The following is a 17,943-nucleotide window of genomic DNA, read 5'->3' as shown; positions in this document are numbered from 1 at the left end:
GTCAGTGGGGGAGACTCAATATACAACTAGCAGCCTTAACATAAATCTGTTGTTCCCTTTTTTCAGCAAAGCTCTTCCCTGGTTCTGTGTTCTCTCCAACCCTGCATTAGTAGAGGCTCAAATTGTGGACCAGAACTCACTGCACTTCAACTCGACCTAATAACCAATCCCTTACTTCTAACACAGATCCAACCGATTACTCCAGCAGAGCCAGGCACAGCTACTGGTGCTAAGAAATCCACTTCCATTCTTTCAGCTCTTATTTGCCTACGCCCACTGCTGTTGGCCGTCCTCTCCCCCAGAGTTTCAAATTTACATGACAGTAAATCTTTTGACATCGTTTATCTATAGCACAGATGCCGCAGTTTAGTTAGGAAGAACTCCACATATACCCACTGTGTACACGTACCGCTGCATGCCTACACAAGACACACGCACACATATTCCAAGCAGCTTCAACTGCTTTTGGCCAAGGGCTCTGAGAAGGCTCCAGGACATGGTCTGTGCCACCAGGTTCTGCTGGTGCAAGTGCCACAGGGTAACCCAAGTCCTTGGCTGGGCAATGGCCAACCAAGGTCTACTGATGCTACTACAGCTGCCTCGAGCTGCAGCTGCCCACAACCCCATCCCAGCACGTAACACAGCATCCAGTTCCCCAGGGCTTTCTTGCATGAGCTGTTCCCAGCCTTCCCCCTTCCTCTGACTCTCCGAGGTACGTGGTATGTATCCCGGAGCTTTCAGCTCTTGGAAGATCTTAACTAACAGGAAATTCTCCTGTTTTCCTGGACAAATGCCAAATTCATATATTAGGAATGCATGCCCTTATTTCCAATTCTTTCCTTTTTCAGCCATCCCTCCCTTCCTCTCAGGAAATGCCCAATTAAGATTATCTGGTTTATAACCTCACACAATAGCACATTCAGTAGCTGTGCCAGTGCTAGTGGAGCAGAAAAGGATCTACACTATTATCTGCTTAGGAAGATACCGTGCCCAAATTAGTTCCACAACAGCACTGTAAACTCTGATAACTTTTCAATGTGTTTTTGGATAATGTAAATCTCATAAATTGACTAATTCTGAATTATACTGCAGATAAATTTGAAAAAAAAATAGTCACATTTTCATCTGTTTATTTCCTCATTTCTTTAACTTCTAAAGAAGTACGGGTAGGCTTTGGCTTTATTTGTGGCAACATCCAAATATTTGTATTTGCAACACAAGCACTTTAAAATTTAGAAAATAAAACAACCCTCACCAGTTTCCAAGCACAGAAGTCATCTGCTTAGTAATAAATGAGATGGTCCAAACATTACTAGGAGAAAACAGTGCCTCGCAACATAGGCTGCTTAAAGAAAAATACATAACGAAAACAAACTACATGAACCCTTTCCTTCTCAAGGGATGAATACTTTACTATGGACAAATAAAACAATGACACAACCAACACAAATGTCGAGAACAGCATCTCGACTCATTTCCCTCCGCACAAAACCTGCTTACTCTACTTTCCGAAGCAATGCTGATCTGAAAGAGCTATTTGCTGGAGGAAAGCCAAGTGAGATTGCAGAAGCTATTTCATATTATAGACTGTTCTGATGTGACCTGAGCTGAAGAGGACCTGCTAACGGTGAGGACCGCAGACAAGTAGCTAAGCAGCTAGTTTCATCATGTGATGTTGCAGTAATGAGAAGAATACTGAGAGATGAGAGGAACGCAATCCTCCGCATACAGGCTTTAAGTTTCTGCCAAAAACAATACAAAATAGAAAACTTGAAAAAGTATGAGCATACCAAAGGCCCTCAGTTACTAACCAGGACCAGTTAAAAGGCCCACAAGCACTGCTGAGCATTATGACTTCCAGCAACACTGATACATTAAGCGTCATCTAAATAAGCCATAGGTGAAGTCCCATCCAGGCAAACAAAAGCTAGCTCCTTCAATGAAGAGACAAAGTTTCAACACTGGGTAACACACAGTTGACTCCACAATGCATGTCTGGGTTCCTACCATCACCGTCCTTAGGATTTTTCTGTGTGTGTGTATACACAGAACAAACAGACACATGAATATATAAATTTGAAAGTGTGTATACATATCCACATAAATTTAAAAATGCAGTATTTTTTTAGTGTGAAGACCAAGTTAAATCACTGCACTGGCACTGATCATTGTGATTCTTATAGCACCTTGCTAAAACACAGTGGAATTAGGTTCCCTTGTCTGATATCTACTAACTGGGCTTCCTTTCATTCAGTCACGAACAGAGAAAGCTCTCGCATGGCATTGTATCCACTATAAAAGTAGGTAAGAATACAATTCTATTTTTATACACATGCAAATGCAAATTTCACCCCAAGCTTTGGCTTGGAAAAAAAGTCACCTGCAGAGAGACAAGGATGTGCAGAGAGACTGCAAATTTTCAGCCTGTGACAGCGCTGCAAAGGCGGCCAAAACTGCCAATTACAGCAGCAGCTTGTGCGAAGTGGGCAGTTATCCACCGGGTGCTGGACTGCGAGCAAACTTACTTTGAGGAAGCAGAAGGACACACCAACCACAGCCTGGATCAAACAAAAAGTTTAGTGGGGGAAAAGGCTTGAGCGCATCACTTATGTGCATACAGTCCTCCCTGACAAATTAAAGGCAGGATCCCTTTTAATCATAGTGTTACATAGCCTGTATTCATCATAAGACTACACTCAGAATACTCACCACATTTCTATGGTTTCCATGAACAGTAACAAAACTGCACTACTTCAACTGAACACGCTTTAACGAGTGGCTTTGCAATGAATTTCAGGATTTAATATTAAGGATTCCACACAACATGGAATACGCATTCACGTGAATATTCGCTGTTCTGAGCCTCATGTATCGGCCAACAAAAATCTCATTTACTGTCTTCTCCATATAACATTTACGTTTATTTTAGTTCAAGCTATCTAATATTTAAACTGTTTAAATGAGATTTTGAAGAGCTGCTTGAGGAGTTTGGTTTCTATTTACTGACATTAAGTGTAGGCCAAACCTGGCTCAGATACTTACACACATTTATAAAACAACGAAATTTAAATGCGAATCAAATCATCACCTGCATTCAGAAAGCAACAGAAACACATTTCCTCAAACTTGTGTAGTAGATTTTGTATTGTTTCCTCTTAGGCCACAGAAGTACTGAAGCTCAGTTCTAGATTCCAACTCAACTGCCCTACTGTTTTACTACCTGGCTTACAGCTAAACGTACCAAGTTTACATTACCAACAGATTTTTCCCCGGTGAAATAATAAGAAAAATAAATCGGTGCCTGAAGGCATTAGGTATAGTCATTAAAAAGATAAAGCACGAGTAAGGACTAGAAAGGCAGCAAAGCCATTTAAACCAGCTTACAGCAATATGATAATAAATGGTGTGATCTACCACAACAAAAATGTGCATGACTCTCAAGCCAGTTCAATTTCCATCAAAGCACCAGGGTTTAAAAGCAATCCTCCAAATGAAAAGAAAGTAACAAACAGAAAAAAATGTAACAGAAATTCTTTCTTAAAAGTAGCCTGTGAACTGGTTTATAACATTGTTGCTTGAACGAAGCACGCAAAGAATTGCTTAGTTCCACATTTCTGATTCTTACTGATAACTATTCATAAACCAGCTTCAGTGACAGGCTTATAATCAAGAACAGACAGCAGTCTTAGTATTACACTGAAATCATGAAAGGTGTCAGAAACATAAAATCATTGAGAGTTTTGAGGTCTGAGTGTTTTAAACCACCATCACCAGTTTTCACATCTGGCTCAGCACAAGAGAAAGAATTCCCAACAAAACACTGTCAAGCTATGGCTTTGTTTCTTGTCACTCTGCTGTTATCATAGTAATATCAACTCTAAGAATTAACTAATGTACACAAATGAATTCTTTACACTCACTTAACTAGGTATAAGTTAAATTTCAATTTGCAGTCAATCGAATAGCCGTGTGAAAGCTTGCCTCCTCACAAAAATTGCTTTTGATTCTTACACACTCCAATAACTGTGACAATTAGCAAAAATCTCTCTATTCCCATTAAAATCTCGTGGGTTATAAGAATTACCAGTGGTGGGTCTTTCAAAGTACAAGCAAACGTTATCTCCAAACTATGTGCAAAATTCAGAAAGATTCCCCTGGGAATCTAGCCACAGGCAATGCAATGCCACTTCCTGACAGCATGTCTGAACTTCAGTTCATGTCCCCATCCCACGTCAAATGTGTTCAGACCCCAGCATCAAGAGAGCTTCCAACAGTATATACAAGCCACAGCAAATAAAAACCAATGGACTCAATGACAGGTGACATTATACAGACAGAAAGAAGGAGGAAGATAGAGGATGACAGACATACAGCCAACTCTTCATATAGATATTAGTTGCAATTGTTATTATTACAATGATTCCTGGTCACTTTCTGTTGTAAAAGGTTCTTTTTAATTTTTTTCTTCCATTTATAGACATTTACCATCATGCCTAAATGTGAACTTTTATAGTGTCTGCCCATACAATGTCACTAAAATACAGGCTTTCTCCTCACAGAAAAAGTTATCGCCCAGGATATTTTACTGTACCAACTATTACAAGTGTCCATTTGAATGCATAAAGAATTCATGAAACCTTGTCTTTCTGAGGTCTAAAACAGTGCTGCAGAGATTCACACTTTCAGCTTCCTGCTCAGATGTTTTCTTTGCATCCCAACCGCGGTTCAAGCCCCCATGCCAAACATAAGCTATTCTGGCTCATGTTTGGGATACTTCGCAGTCCTCTCATCACCCATTTATTATCCGTTTGTCACTGAAAGGCTAAAAGCTACCTCTCAACCCAACGTGGCAGTTCTGCTGGCCCACTCCAGTAGTTGTTGATTTGTTTTTTGTTGTTGTTTTTGTTTTGTTTTTGTTTTAATTACTTTTTTCCTAGACAACTGTCATGATTTCACACTCTGCTCTGCACAATAAGGAAGAGTTCCCAGTCAAAAACCATCAGGCTAGTCTTTTCTTCTCACTCTGCCATTCTGGTAATGACAACAGCTACTCTAGGAATAAACAAACAAACTCTGGAAGCTGCAAGCACGCTAAAACCAGCGGGATCCTGGGCTCTGCACTACCTGCAAACAGCAAGGTCTAAAGGCGCTGTCAGACCACAAGCTGCTTCTGAACAGGCAGCTGTGCTTCCCAGGTTGTGGTTCCCTGCAGTGTCAGCCCACGCGGATGCGGCCAGGTGCCATCCTCTCCTCCCTCTCGGCCAGCAACACTTGCCCGAAACTGCGGCAGGAGGACAGCCCAGGCTCTTGCTACGCTGGCAGAAAGCTGCTCTTTGTTTTTAATTAATTTCCTGCTGACTTAGTGAGAGCCAGAGCTGGCGTGAGGGAGAGGACAAGATCAAGGCTGTGCCTATTTAGGCTGGATTAAACTGTTGTGGAACAACAGCCTTATGAGATTCAATTGTTTCTCTGCTTTTGTTTTAATCCTATTTTTAATTGAGTGAGAGAAACTGAGGGGGGAAAAAAGCCTCTTGTAATGTTTGTCCTATTTCAGCACTGCTGCTGAAAACTTACTCCAACAAAAGGGGAATATAAAATTAGCACAGCAGCAGAGCACTTGCAGTGATCAAACACTCCTGATGTAGCTCTACAGGGCAAAACTGCACAGCAGGCAGACACACACACCAAGACCTGCTCCTGCACATACTGAAGCTGCGTTCTGCTCTCCGCTCCATGGCTTCGGTCTTCCAGTCCAGAAAGATTGCTTTGACTGCAGCTGTTAAACACCAGAGAGTCCACCTCACCGCTTTCAGAATAGGACAGCATGAAAATCCTAAATAGAAGTTAAACTGCACTGTTTTAAGACCGGTCTTTATTACAAATAGTCCATGGTATCTGACAGCAGCTGCTTCCCGCCTCTCCCCACAGGGCTGCGAGCGCTGCCGTGAGGTGCACCTGCAACATGGCCGCTCCTGCTGCGGCCTGGTCAGCTCCCTCCCTGCAGCGTCTTCGTGCGATTGCATTAGCAAATGGAAACCCATCAGAAAAGAGATGCAGCAGCACCAGTTTGCAGCATTCAGTTGAGCGATTTCGTAGCTTATCCTGTTCATACTAATCATTTTATTAAAAGTCCTGAAGAGACGCACCTTGTTAGCTTGTGGGGGAAAAAGAATGAGACTACTGATAACATGAAGTCAACCAAAACCTGGGGCGCTACCTGAGAGGTGTCCTGCAAGGCTGTGGCCTGCCAACAGCCCCTCCTCTTGCAGAAGAGCCTTTCTGAAGCTGGGCACCAGGAAGCCCCAGCAGACACCATGCCCCGGCATGCAAGGTGACAGGCGCCCGGCCCATGAAGGTCAGTGAGCAGCTTCCACCTGCGTTAGGGAATAGCAACCTGGACAGCTGCAGATGACACTGGAACTAAAGCAACACTAAAACACTACAGAGACTATAGTATTTAAAGATGTGTTGAGATTTGTAGCGTGGATCAGCATATAATTTTACTACTTCACAATCCAAGAAATAGTAAGTTTAGCAGTGTTCTCCCCAGAAGACAGTTGACATTTTCTGGGCCAGTTTATTTCAAAGAGAAAGAAAACAGAAAATCTAAAATAAACTTTTTTTTTTTTAAATGAACTTTGAATTATGTCATATTGAAATACACACTTGCCTCAGCCCCCAGGGAGAAAGATGAATATGGTCTCATCTGACGGCTGTGGTTTCTACCTGCCATTTGTTGCAATCCAGTCCTGTGTCTCAGTGGTGTTATAGCAGTACCACCAGTAGTGACTCTCCGCCACCCATCATCACCACATACACAGTCAAACCTTGTAGGCTGACTTGAGCTAAAGGACCATGAAAGACTACTCTAAAGAGTTGACTGTTTTGAAAAATAACTTTAAACATGGAAAACTAAAATAGTACATTGCCTTCTTATCAAGATCATTATGTCAACACATTCCCCATCAAAAAATAGAGATATCAATAGCAAAATTTTCAATGATTTTCCATTCAAGGGTGTTTTGTTAAAGGTTAAATTAATTGGGAGTGATGCCCAATTCATCATTATAAGTCCGGTTGCATTCAGGGTACTAAATTGTCACGATTACGGATACACAAATAACGTAACACACCTAATTGCGTTCTAATCTAATTGCGTCTAATTGCGTTCCATGAACTACCATGGCCACACTTAAAGAGTTTGGTCGCGTCCAATGAGAACTGCCATGGCTAGATTAACGAGTAGTGCAATTCATTAAAGCAACAGATACACAGGTTCTTTGGAATGCCGATGATAGATTCACTGTCTGCAAAGCACGTGCAAATACCAAGAGTATGAGTAGCACTGCCTGGCTACAAACACATTAAAAGATATAAAGCAACTCTATAGAGATTCCTAAGTTTCACGGGGAGGCACTTGGCATAACCAAGTGTTTGGATTTTACCCAAAGGTGTCCCGATGTGGGAAAAGAGAGGCTCAGCCAATCAACTGGTCCCAGAAGTTAGAAGGTTATCTTCCCTTACACGATGGTATCTTGTCTAACATCCTCTCTCCCTTAAACTAATTTATATTATTTCCTATCTTTCAGGTAGACCTTGAGTGACTCTAGTCATACATACCTTTTTTTACAACTGGTGTGAAATTTTCTTGCTTTGCTTTTAAAGCTATAGACTAGAAAAAAATAAAGCGTAAACTCATTGAGATGTGTTTACACCTTGGAGGTGGGTAGCTTTTTGGATGGAGGTGTGTCTTGGTACTATAATGATACTATAATGAGCAAAGTTCACCAAAAGGACAGCATTTTGTCAAAAACATGACAGGCTGTTGTCCCAGGGTAGCAAAGATGTAGCTTATCAGTTCTGATGTACCTTCAAGTTCCCATCCTACCACAGAGCCTGGCTGTGCTGTCTCCACTCCATGCTCCATACAGTTCCTTTTAGAGTCAGCACACTAAGTTCCCCTGGTGTGGTCAACATCTAAGGTTGGAGGCCTAGGGAACATCTATGGAATACATCTACACTCTACCCTGGAAGCTTCTTCAGTGCTGTACCTTTTCTTTAAAACGGGAATATAAGTTTAATTTCTAAGTCACCTCTGACAATTATTCCACAAAAGGTCACAAAGCAAAAGAGTCTTCAGCTTGTTTGCTGGGGACAGAAGGCAACTGCAAAATCCTTCCCTGGTCTCAAGTAACGCAGCATAGTCTGTACATTGCATACACACCCCCACCAGCACTAGAAAGTAGGTGGCACAGTTACCAGTCTTTAAATCAGACCTAGAAAAAGCTCCAAGGCAACATGCCAAGGTAACAGGAGCCGGAACTGGTGACGAGCAGGGAAATCTGTCCATCTTTAGCATCAATAAGCCCAGAGGTTATCCAGTAGGCCAACAGACTGGTACCCAATGCAGCAGCCCCGTCAGCCTCAGGTGAGAGGTGATTTTGGTTCAACCATGGTTGTCACAAGAGATGTTCTGTGCCTTTTGCTGAGTCCCATAAAACACATGAAAGAATAGAGAGAACTTTTAAAACTTCCTAGTAAGATGACGACTTTTTTTTCTTTGCCTTCCAAACAAATAAAGGAATATAGAGGTAAAGAGAAGGCTTAATTCCAGTATGATGTTTACAAGAAAAAAAAAAGCAATAAACATAGGTGCCTGAATCAAACAAGCTTGCAGATGACTACCACCAAATAATGAAAAGGCTCTAACATAACAGAAACCGCTAGTGGGAAAGTCTCTAAATGAAAAGAGCATGACCGTATAACATTGGAGGAATTACATGAGAAACAAAAACAAAATTTGAAGAAAAGAAGCTGACAAATGAGAAAGTAGATAATTCCAAGAAGGGAAAATGGAACTCCACAAGCAGTTCAAAAGCTAACTTTTTTTTTAAATCATATTTACAGGCTTAAGAGCTTCACTCATATTTTACCATAATTCTGTACAAAACAAAAAATAAAGCAAAAGTTGAAGTCAGCAAAATAAAGAAATGCTTTCTCAGTCACAACACAGGATTTCTAGGATACAACAAAATACATGCTATTCAGTTGTTTAAGGCCACTTATACCTATGCACTTCGGAAAGTGTTTTGTTGTGTTTTTTTCACTTTTTTTGTTTTGTTCTGTTTTTTAATACAAAGTTCACTGCCAAGAACTTTGTTCCCATAAGAAATTTCTCTTTCATTAATAAAATGAAACTGAACACAAAAGGAAAGCAGAGTAGGAGTCTGTTCTCACCATCTCCTCGTCTTCAGCAAGGAACACCAGGTGCCTGTGCATACCCATCCTTTTCCAGCGGTTCACTTTAAAGCACTCAAGCAGCATACACCTGGATGTACATGAGTACTACGTTCAGCTTCCAAACAGCACCTTTTATCCTGGCTTACCACAACACAAACACAGTAAAATTCAACTTCTCAAAATGAACTCATAAAAGCAGTTTTATTGAAATTTGGACGAAGTTGTTTTTGGTTTGAGTATAAGAACAGAGGTCTTCATGACAGATACCTCGCTTTCCTTGAACTCGCACAGCTGTGAGAACAGCTACCACAGAAACCATGTGCAAATTCAAGCCTATCATTAATTATTCACCAAAAGTAATAAATGGCTTCAAGTATAGCTACACAGTTCACAATCCAAAACTTCCAAGTCTCAGACGCTAATGACAAGTCAACATCCTGTTTAAATCAAAGGGAACCCTATGGATTATGGGGTACAACACAAGTGAAATTATGACAAATTAATTGGTAGGAAGAAGCTACAGAGACATATAATGCCACCATATGACGTGTTAATTTCCAAAAATTCTGCCTAGACTGAGGCAAGACATAGGGATCAATTAAATAGCTATGGATCAAGCCTTTAAAACACTACTAGCTCTCTGAGAAGCTGCTATTAAATATATTATTTTGTCTACATGTGCTTACTGTAAGGCTTAAAAGAAACAAAAGCATGAATAAATGTATGTGCTTTCACCTGATGGCTAAGAAAATGTTACTCAAGGATGTTATAAGCATAGTCTGCATTTGCTTGAAAACAACTTTGATAAACTTGACTGTTGCCAATTTGTGGATAAGAAACAGGTTAAATGCAGGATGCAAGGTTTTCGGCAAAATAATTCAGACGCCTACTGTAAACAAAAGCATTAAGTCAAAGCAGCACACCTCTGGAAAAAAAAATATCAGAATTTGCATACAGATATTTCTGCTACTTTAAAAAATGTTTTACATACCCAAATTGATGTCAGGTGTTTTTTCCAGAGCTAACCTAGTTGCACTCCAGCCTTCAACGTATTCACATTGCACATTGATAGGATTCCATCTCTCTAACACCTGTACTTAGGAGAGCTATCTTAAAACTGTGGCAACTCAGTGTTGCCATCTCTCACGACAGTGCTGTTTCTGTTAAAGTCCCATCAACAGATAACATTCACTTTCAGCAAAACCCTCCTGCTGATGGCTTTCAACATTCTCATACATTTCAACCATTTATAGCAAAGAAAAGCAAAAGTATGTAGCTAAGGACAGTTTGAAGACAATAACAAATATGATACCTAACTGGAAAAAAAAAAAAAAGTCTTCTTAAATTGCAAGAGTCTAAATAAATTAAAATTTTACAACGCTTGGAATCAGTGATGTTACTAAATATATGGAAAGCAAATCCACAATTACATAGACAAGAAATCACTGGGCTTGCTGCAGACACCTGATGTTATTGTAGTGTCTTAATCATGAAATTGTGTGTCAATCTGTCTTTTTCACTACCTTAGGTTCAAACTGTTTCTTCACAGCATTTCTCAGGAATCTTACTATTGACTCAAATTGTTGCTTAACTTCGCATTCCTATTAAAGCCTAAAACCACAGACTCTGCACCACATTCACCAGGAAACTACATAGTTTATTACGTTAAAACCACCCCTCTATCAGAGGATACAGCCCCACAGCTATCAGTAGAAGGCAGCATGAGTGCCTCAATCACTCCCAGTGCAGAGAATGAGATTTACATTCCCCCTATGCATTTCTAAAAACTGGGATAGTTACTTCGGGCAAAGAGGCAGTACAGACAGGCTCACTGAGAAAGCTGCATGAATATTTTCCGATGATGGTTTGTAGACTCCTTAGTCAATCTATTGCAAGCTTTGATGACCTAAAGAAATATAAAGCCTGCAATACAATAAGGATGCAGAAATTTTAATGCTGTAAAAATGCAGCATTTTAGGCAGTGGCTGCACTCAGCATGGCACAAATGAAGGCTGCTCTCTATTTTACCTACAACTTGGGCTAAGATGCATTGGCATAACACAGCTTATGACAACATTTATTGCCTTTTATTAATGCTGTAATAAATATATTTAAAAAATCAGAGATACACCATTTGGAACACGCTGTTGCCAAATTAAGAGCTACAAGTGTTCACAAAAAAAATTAAGAGATGCTCTTTGCCTACCTGATGCAGAAAACTGGAGGGGAAAAAAAAAAAAAATTCCCTTTGCTTTGCGTAAAGCCTGAGTTTGTCCCATTATGCAAGGCATGCCCCCGCTATCCCACTCAGCAATAAACTATTTCAGTACCTCAGCCTCAGCTTTAAGCTACTTTGTCACTGTTATGTTCTTGTATTTTTTTTAATAATCCAACAATTAAAAAAAAAAAGTATATCAGAAAAGCTTTATCTTTACCCTTATTTTCTATACAACTAAATACTGTGATTCAGGGTACTTACTGGCAGTTCCTCTTGACCACTCATTAACCAGAACTTTGCATGTACCCTATGAACGGACTCACTACCACCTCTGGCAGAAGTCGCGTGCAAGTTGCATTAATTTCACTGAACTTGGTTAAACTACTGTTCGCTCCAGTCAAATATTTTCCACTCTTGGCAGATAGTGACTTCTTCAACAGCACCCCAACTGATGAGGTGCAAACCTCACCTAACAGAAGCAGCCTTTATTTCCTAACAGGAAGATGAAGGAAGTTTAGCTGGAATTCATCAAAACATCAGCTGTGTTGCCACCACACCCTCTCCCGGGCTGCTGTCCGAATGCCCTGGCGTGTTGCTTGCCCAGAATTGCTGCTCAGCTAAGCCCAGGGAGGAGAAAACAGCCCCCTGGTGAGAAGCTCAGCCCCTCGAATTACAGGTGCCTGACTTCTGACGGAAGAACATCACATTGCCAACTCGGGCATGGGTTTCTGGCAGGGAAGTTTAACACAGCCATTAAAGGGGAAAAAAAATGGAAAAAAAGGAAAGGAATGAAAAAAACAGACTTTGTTCTAAGTTGATGCAATCTTCGCCACCCTGCATAACCACGCTCGCTGGGGCAGGAGAACAAGAAAGTGAAAGCACTCGGGACACTTTCGTTTCCCAGAACAGCAAAGCTGCTCTCGCACATCTTTCCAACTCAGTGAAAGCAGGAAAGACTTTCCTGTCTCAGCCCAGGTCCTGGCAAGACAGACAGCCTCACACACACTCCCCCATCACTCAGAGTTTTGAGAGCCCTGCTCCATCGTAAGTGAAGTACAAGAAGTCACAACGAAAGCAAAGAAGTTGGGCTTTTAAAGGAATGTATTCCTACATGAAAACATGCAAGAGAAGACATTGCTGTTAAGCTTTGTTTACTTTTTCTGCAGAGGAATATCAGGAATGTCACGCGCGGCTCCTAGCTTTTGCCAGACAGACGATGGGCTGGGCACTGCAAATCAGTTCTTCACTACAGAAAGCAGGAAAACACAGAGGAACCCCAAAAGCACCCACCGGGTGCTGGGTAGCTGTCTGTCCCTGACACTGCTGGGGTGACTTCTGGAGCACCGCGAGCACCACTTGGTTCGGACACCTCGCTGTCAGCTCTGGCCCAAGAAGGCAGCCTTGGTTTGGGTCAGGTTATCAAGGCCCAGGATCGTGAGGCTGAACTCTGTCCCCCAGCCCAGCCCTTTAAATAACTGAAGTTACGGGCTGAGATTTGCACGAATCAATTGAATAAACTAACTGGTGAAACTTTGGTATGTTCTTCAGCCAGGAATAAAAGATTTAGTCAAAAACAGAATGGAAAATAAACATTATAATAATCTTCTCTTCCTTGCTCGTTATCAGAACACAACCATGACAAACCTGCTGATTTCATTATATCTTCAGTTAGAAAAGCCCACAAACACCAACAAATCTCACAGGATTGAAGGGACGTTACTTCCTCCCTTAACATATCTTTCCAGCCATAAGAGTGCAAGAAAAGCAATTGCTCTGTTATCCTCCCACTTATCTTTACAAAGCACTCTTTAAAAATGTGAAATATTTTGCTAATTTGAAATTCGGGTAATTTGATTTTTGACCTTTTCATAGAAGCTGCTGGGTTGTGCCATCTTTTGTAGTTACTGCTCAGAGTAGCTGTAAATACTATCTTAGGGTTATCCTAAAGACCCTTTAGGAAGTAGTGAAGATATTTTAAACTATTACAGAAGGTTAACAGAAAAATGTATAAGCCTTAAATATTCTCAAGTAGTATTTTCCTTTCAAAGTGTGGACCAAAAGATATTTAAAGATGTTATTTCAAACAGATGATAATGATAATAGTATAGTTGTAAACTCCTGCTATCACTATCAAATTAGTGAACATTTGTGAAAGGTTTTCTAGAAGGCAGCACGTTTTAAGCCACTACTAAAGGTTTCAGAAAGGTGCAGATCCATAGCACATTATACTAATGTAACACGAAAATGTCCAAGATTCAAAAAACTGCATAGCTACCAAAGTAATAATAATTAAAACTGCCCACACACTCCCACCAAAACCCACCAGAGCATTCCTAAAATTGGAAGGTATTCAACATACCTTTCTGAGGAGAGCTTGCAAAATTGTGTCACTGGTCTTTGCACAGGAGTCTATATGGAAGGTGTAACTACAGATATATGATGGGTTTTATGAACTTCTTTTTTAATTATGTAACAATACGATTATATCTGAAACTGTGACTCGATGGCACTCCATATAATTATTGCGAAGTACATAGCTGTTGGTGCAAACTCGATCAGTAAACTAATCTAGTTACTCCCCACTCTCCATCTGAAGGAGGCATTAAAACTTTCAGTGCCAGCCAAAGCAGGTGTAGCTCCCATATTCCAGCCCCTCACGGCTAGCTTGCCTGCCACACAAACAGCCCGAACACGGGCAGCCTGCCCAGGGGGAGACACGTAATCCGGCCCCGTTACGCGGCCCAGGGCACCCTTCTCAGACACAGGAGGATGCCTGCGTCTTGGCCCCAAGCAAGACAGGCTCTGGCCACATGACGAAAGCAGGAGCCTGCAGTCCCGTGGGTCCGTCAGCAACCCTGAACTTAGCTGATGAAAACACCAAGGTTGTAAGGTTATACATCTCCCAGGAAGGTTACCACCTACCAAGGTGAGAAAGCAGCACAGCTACCAAATGCTTCCCACGAGCATCAAATGCTGGGGGGCATGCTGTGAGATCGCCTCCTGCCACTGAGAACTGCAGAGCCATCGCCGCCTCAACTGTGGCTGTATCACCCTCTGCACGAACAGCTATCGTGGCATTAAGAAGCCAGTGACTATGCTTTCAGGAAAGAAAAGCTGCCATTGCCATATTACTAACAGTCCTTCAATAAGCATGTCAAATTTACAGGTCAAGCAAAGCAGAAAGGCACACATCAGCTGACAGAGTTTTCTCTGTAATACCCCCAAAAAAGACCAAAAAGGAGAGAAAGTGAATAGTGTTGGACTTTGCTTAATGCCATGCATTATTTCTGGTGGTAAATATCCCCAAAGGCTTGTGCTTCTTTAAAAAAAAAAAAAAAAAAAAAGAGCTGAGCAGAGCTGATACACCTAACTTTATTCCACTACTCCTGTGATTAGACTGCCAATATAGTGCTGAATCACAGGTCTGAAATAACAGTGGGTGTGGGAAACGAAAGGACAGAGAGAACAGGCCTGGAATCCACGCACCAACCAACACTCAGTCTTCCTCCTAAAGCACTGGCACTCGATAACACACAGTGCTCAGGGGCCTGCTAAGATTCACCCCCTAAAACCCAGTTTCTGCAGTCTATTGTTACGAGCTGGCTGTCACAATAATTACGAGTTAGGGCTGAAACACATATGACCTCTCCACGCTGTTTTTTCCCAGTTACTAGAAAGTCACCTTCCCCCCCACCCTCTGTCTAAAGGGCACGGACCTGGAGAAGGGACACAGCAAGGGCGTCAGCCTGTAACTGCGTTCAAGCACTCTGGGCTTCGTAGGAGCGTTACTGATAGCCTACAAGCCCCCTACAACACTACAGAACCGCACAAGAGTCGAGAGCGACGAGAGTAACGTGACTAATTTGCTTCAGAAGATAAATGGCTAGCTTTAATGAGGAGTCACGATGACCACTAAGCATAAAAGAAAGAATGTCTTTTGAACTGGTCCGGATTCTTTAACTACAAACTAAAGATAGCTTCAGCGGGAAGGGGGCTGTTTGTAGTTAGAGCATTTATTAATAAAAATCTGCTTCGCCCAGTGCTGTTGAAGCTTGACACATACTTCCTGTATGACAGAAAGACAACATCTGATGAACAATGTTGGGAACCACAGCTCTGAATAAGGTATGCTGGTGACTCAGACATCTCTTGGAAATCCAATATATTTCTGTTTGCGTGTGGTTTCTTCACGCTAACAGAAAACAATCATGACAAACTTTGAGGTCTGCAGAACAAACTCTCTTTATTTGTGGAGCATGGGATTTTCTTCTTTTGAGGGAAGAAGATGAGCTAGTGGCATGGCAATCTCTCCAACCATGCATCAGTCCACCGTGCTTTCAAGATTATTTTTTTTAAATGAAAATAAGCTGAACAATGTTGAAGTTTGTCAGCCAGTTAGCTATTTGCTAACCTCACCAAGCAATGTGACACTCACTTTGGAGTCAAACAGCATTTTTTGTAAAATGTTCTCAAGATTGCTTCCCCCTCCTCCAGCATGCAATTAAGGATAAAGTAGGTAATAAGAAGTTTCAGATAATACAACAATCAGATGATTCAACAGAAACAAATCCCTAGCACGAACGAAGTTTGTAATTCTATGCAATTTCTGGGGATACTTAGAGAAGTAATCATCACGCATGGAGAAATTTCAACGTTAGAAGTCTTAAACTGACTTAAGTTCTTTGCTCCAGTAGGGATTACCAGGTGACCTATAAGATTCAGTCCCCAACCACTCTGTAAACTCATTCTTGGAACTAAAGTAATCCTGAACTACTGACCTACAAGCAATGGTTTAACTGAAAACTGTAGCATTTCTCCTTCCCTATTCCTGACAGACCATCCAAGCCTTGACAAGCGCCCAACAAGTATTATGTAACAGAATATCTGATACAATAATTAAGGGATATTTAAGTAAACCATCAACAACACTTCAAAAAAAGAAGATCAGGTTACTCAGGAGAGTCGCTGGACACACAGCAGCAACAAACGAAGCACTTAAACACAGAAGATATGGCATGGGCCCTTGCAGCAAAAGCCTGCCACGGGCGTCTGTCAGTGCACATCAGTCGAAATCAGGATTGACTAAGGAATGAGGAGACAAAAATCGGTCCTTCAGCCCTTGCTGTCCTACCGAAGCTGCCAAAATCAGCGCTTCCCACGGTGACAGCACGCACGCCTCTCCCACCAAGAGGGCTTCCCGAGCGCACGTTGTGCCACCCTACCCAGTCACACCTTCATCGCCGCTTCTCCACTGACCGACCGCTCTCAGGACCGGTGCTATTAAACTTCCTCACCGACTATGCCAATGCAAATACACCTCCATGATCGCATAAAAACATCACGTGCCACTAAAAATAAATAAATATAGGGAAGAGGGGGCACAACTATGCTGCAGCCAGGACAGTTACGTTAGGCAGCAACAGATACCTTTGGGGAAATAAACAGAGGCAGCATGGTCAAATTCTTGGTTTCTCCTTCCCTTGCCAGTCCCCCCCGGGCAGGGGGGAGCTGCTGAAGGTGTCCATTTTTGAGGAGGGATTGATTTCTCAGCAGCTCCCGGCCCGCGTTAGCAGCCGGAGGAGCGCAGGCCCCCTTGGCCCCGCTCCCCGGTGCACAGGGGCACGACCCCCAGACGAACCCCGGCAGGGGCCCTGCTGGGCCGGCCGGGCCCCGAATGCCCGCCCCCCCCTCGGCATCCCCCTCGCTCCCCGCGACACGGGCCTCACGCCCTTTCCTCCCTTCGCCCTTGGCCCCGGCCCCAGCCGGGGAGAGGGGGAGAAGTTCCCCGAGCCCGGCGCAGGCCCGGGCGGGGAGGGCAGGGCAGGGCGGCGGGCTCCGAGCCGAGCCGAGCCGAGCCGTGCCGAGCCGGGCCGTGCTCTCACCTTGGCGGCGCCGCCGGGCTGCAGCACGTTCTGCTCCACCGTCATGGCCCCCGCGCGGTTCCCGGCTGCGCATCGGGCTCGGCGGCAGGCGGCTGGGCCGGGCCCGGGCTGGGCGAGCGGCGCTGGAGGAGGCGGCGGAGCGGGAGGAGGGGCGGGAGGGGGAGCCCGAGTCACCGCCAGGCGGGCGGGCCGCCGAGCCGGGCGGCCGCCATGGGGCAGCGCCGATCCGCTCAGGCCCCGCTGTCACTCCCCGCGCCCCCGCCGCCGCCGCAGCCCAGCGTTGCCGGGAGCGCCTCCGGCTCCGCCCTCGGCACGGCACCGCCCCGAGCACCTGCCCCGGCGGCCGGGCACCCCTCGCCCGCTGCCGCCGCCGCCCTCCTCCCCGGCCGGTGCCTAGCGGGCAGGGGCGGCGGCGCTGCCCGCACCGCCCGCCTCCATCTTGGAGGCGGCGGCGCCCAACCCCCGGGGAACAGGGGGGCAGCCGGGGGAGACGGCTGCCCGGGGGCTCTCGGTGGGCTACAGGGCCCCGGGGCGGCCCCCCTGCCGGCGCTTCCCCGGCAGGCCGCCGCGTGGGGCGGGAGGTCGGCGAGCCCGGCGCTGCTG

General features: G+C 43.8%; 1 protein-coding gene across 3 annotated transcripts in view; it reads right to left on the bottom strand.

Moving 5' to 3' along the window:
* The window catches only part of USP25 (ubiquitin specific peptidase 25), a 92,890-nt gene extending 75,263 nt beyond the window's left edge, over positions 1–17,627 (bottom strand). For 2 of the 3 annotated variants that reach the window (XM_035545641.2, XM_035545642.2), the window contains exon 1: positions 17,341–17,589. In XM_035545641.2, coding sequence (XP_035401534.1) covers positions 17,341–17,385 — 45 coding nt within the window. In that variant the 5' untranslated portion in view covers positions 17,386–17,589. Of the gene's footprint in view, positions 1–17,340 lie in introns of all 3 variants that reach the window. The other variant, XM_035545640.2, reaches the window with a different exon arrangement.
* Positions 17,628–17,943: the final 316 nt, after the last annotated feature.

The sequence above is a fragment of the Cygnus atratus genome, chromosome 1 (assembly GCF_013377495.2).
Source record: "Cygnus atratus isolate AKBS03 ecotype Queensland, Australia chromosome 1, CAtr_DNAZoo_HiC_assembly, whole genome shotgun sequence".
Taxonomy (NCBI): domain Eukaryota; kingdom Metazoa; phylum Chordata; class Aves; order Anseriformes; family Anatidae; genus Cygnus; species Cygnus atratus.
This window is presented reverse-complemented; position numbering and strand designations above follow the sequence as displayed.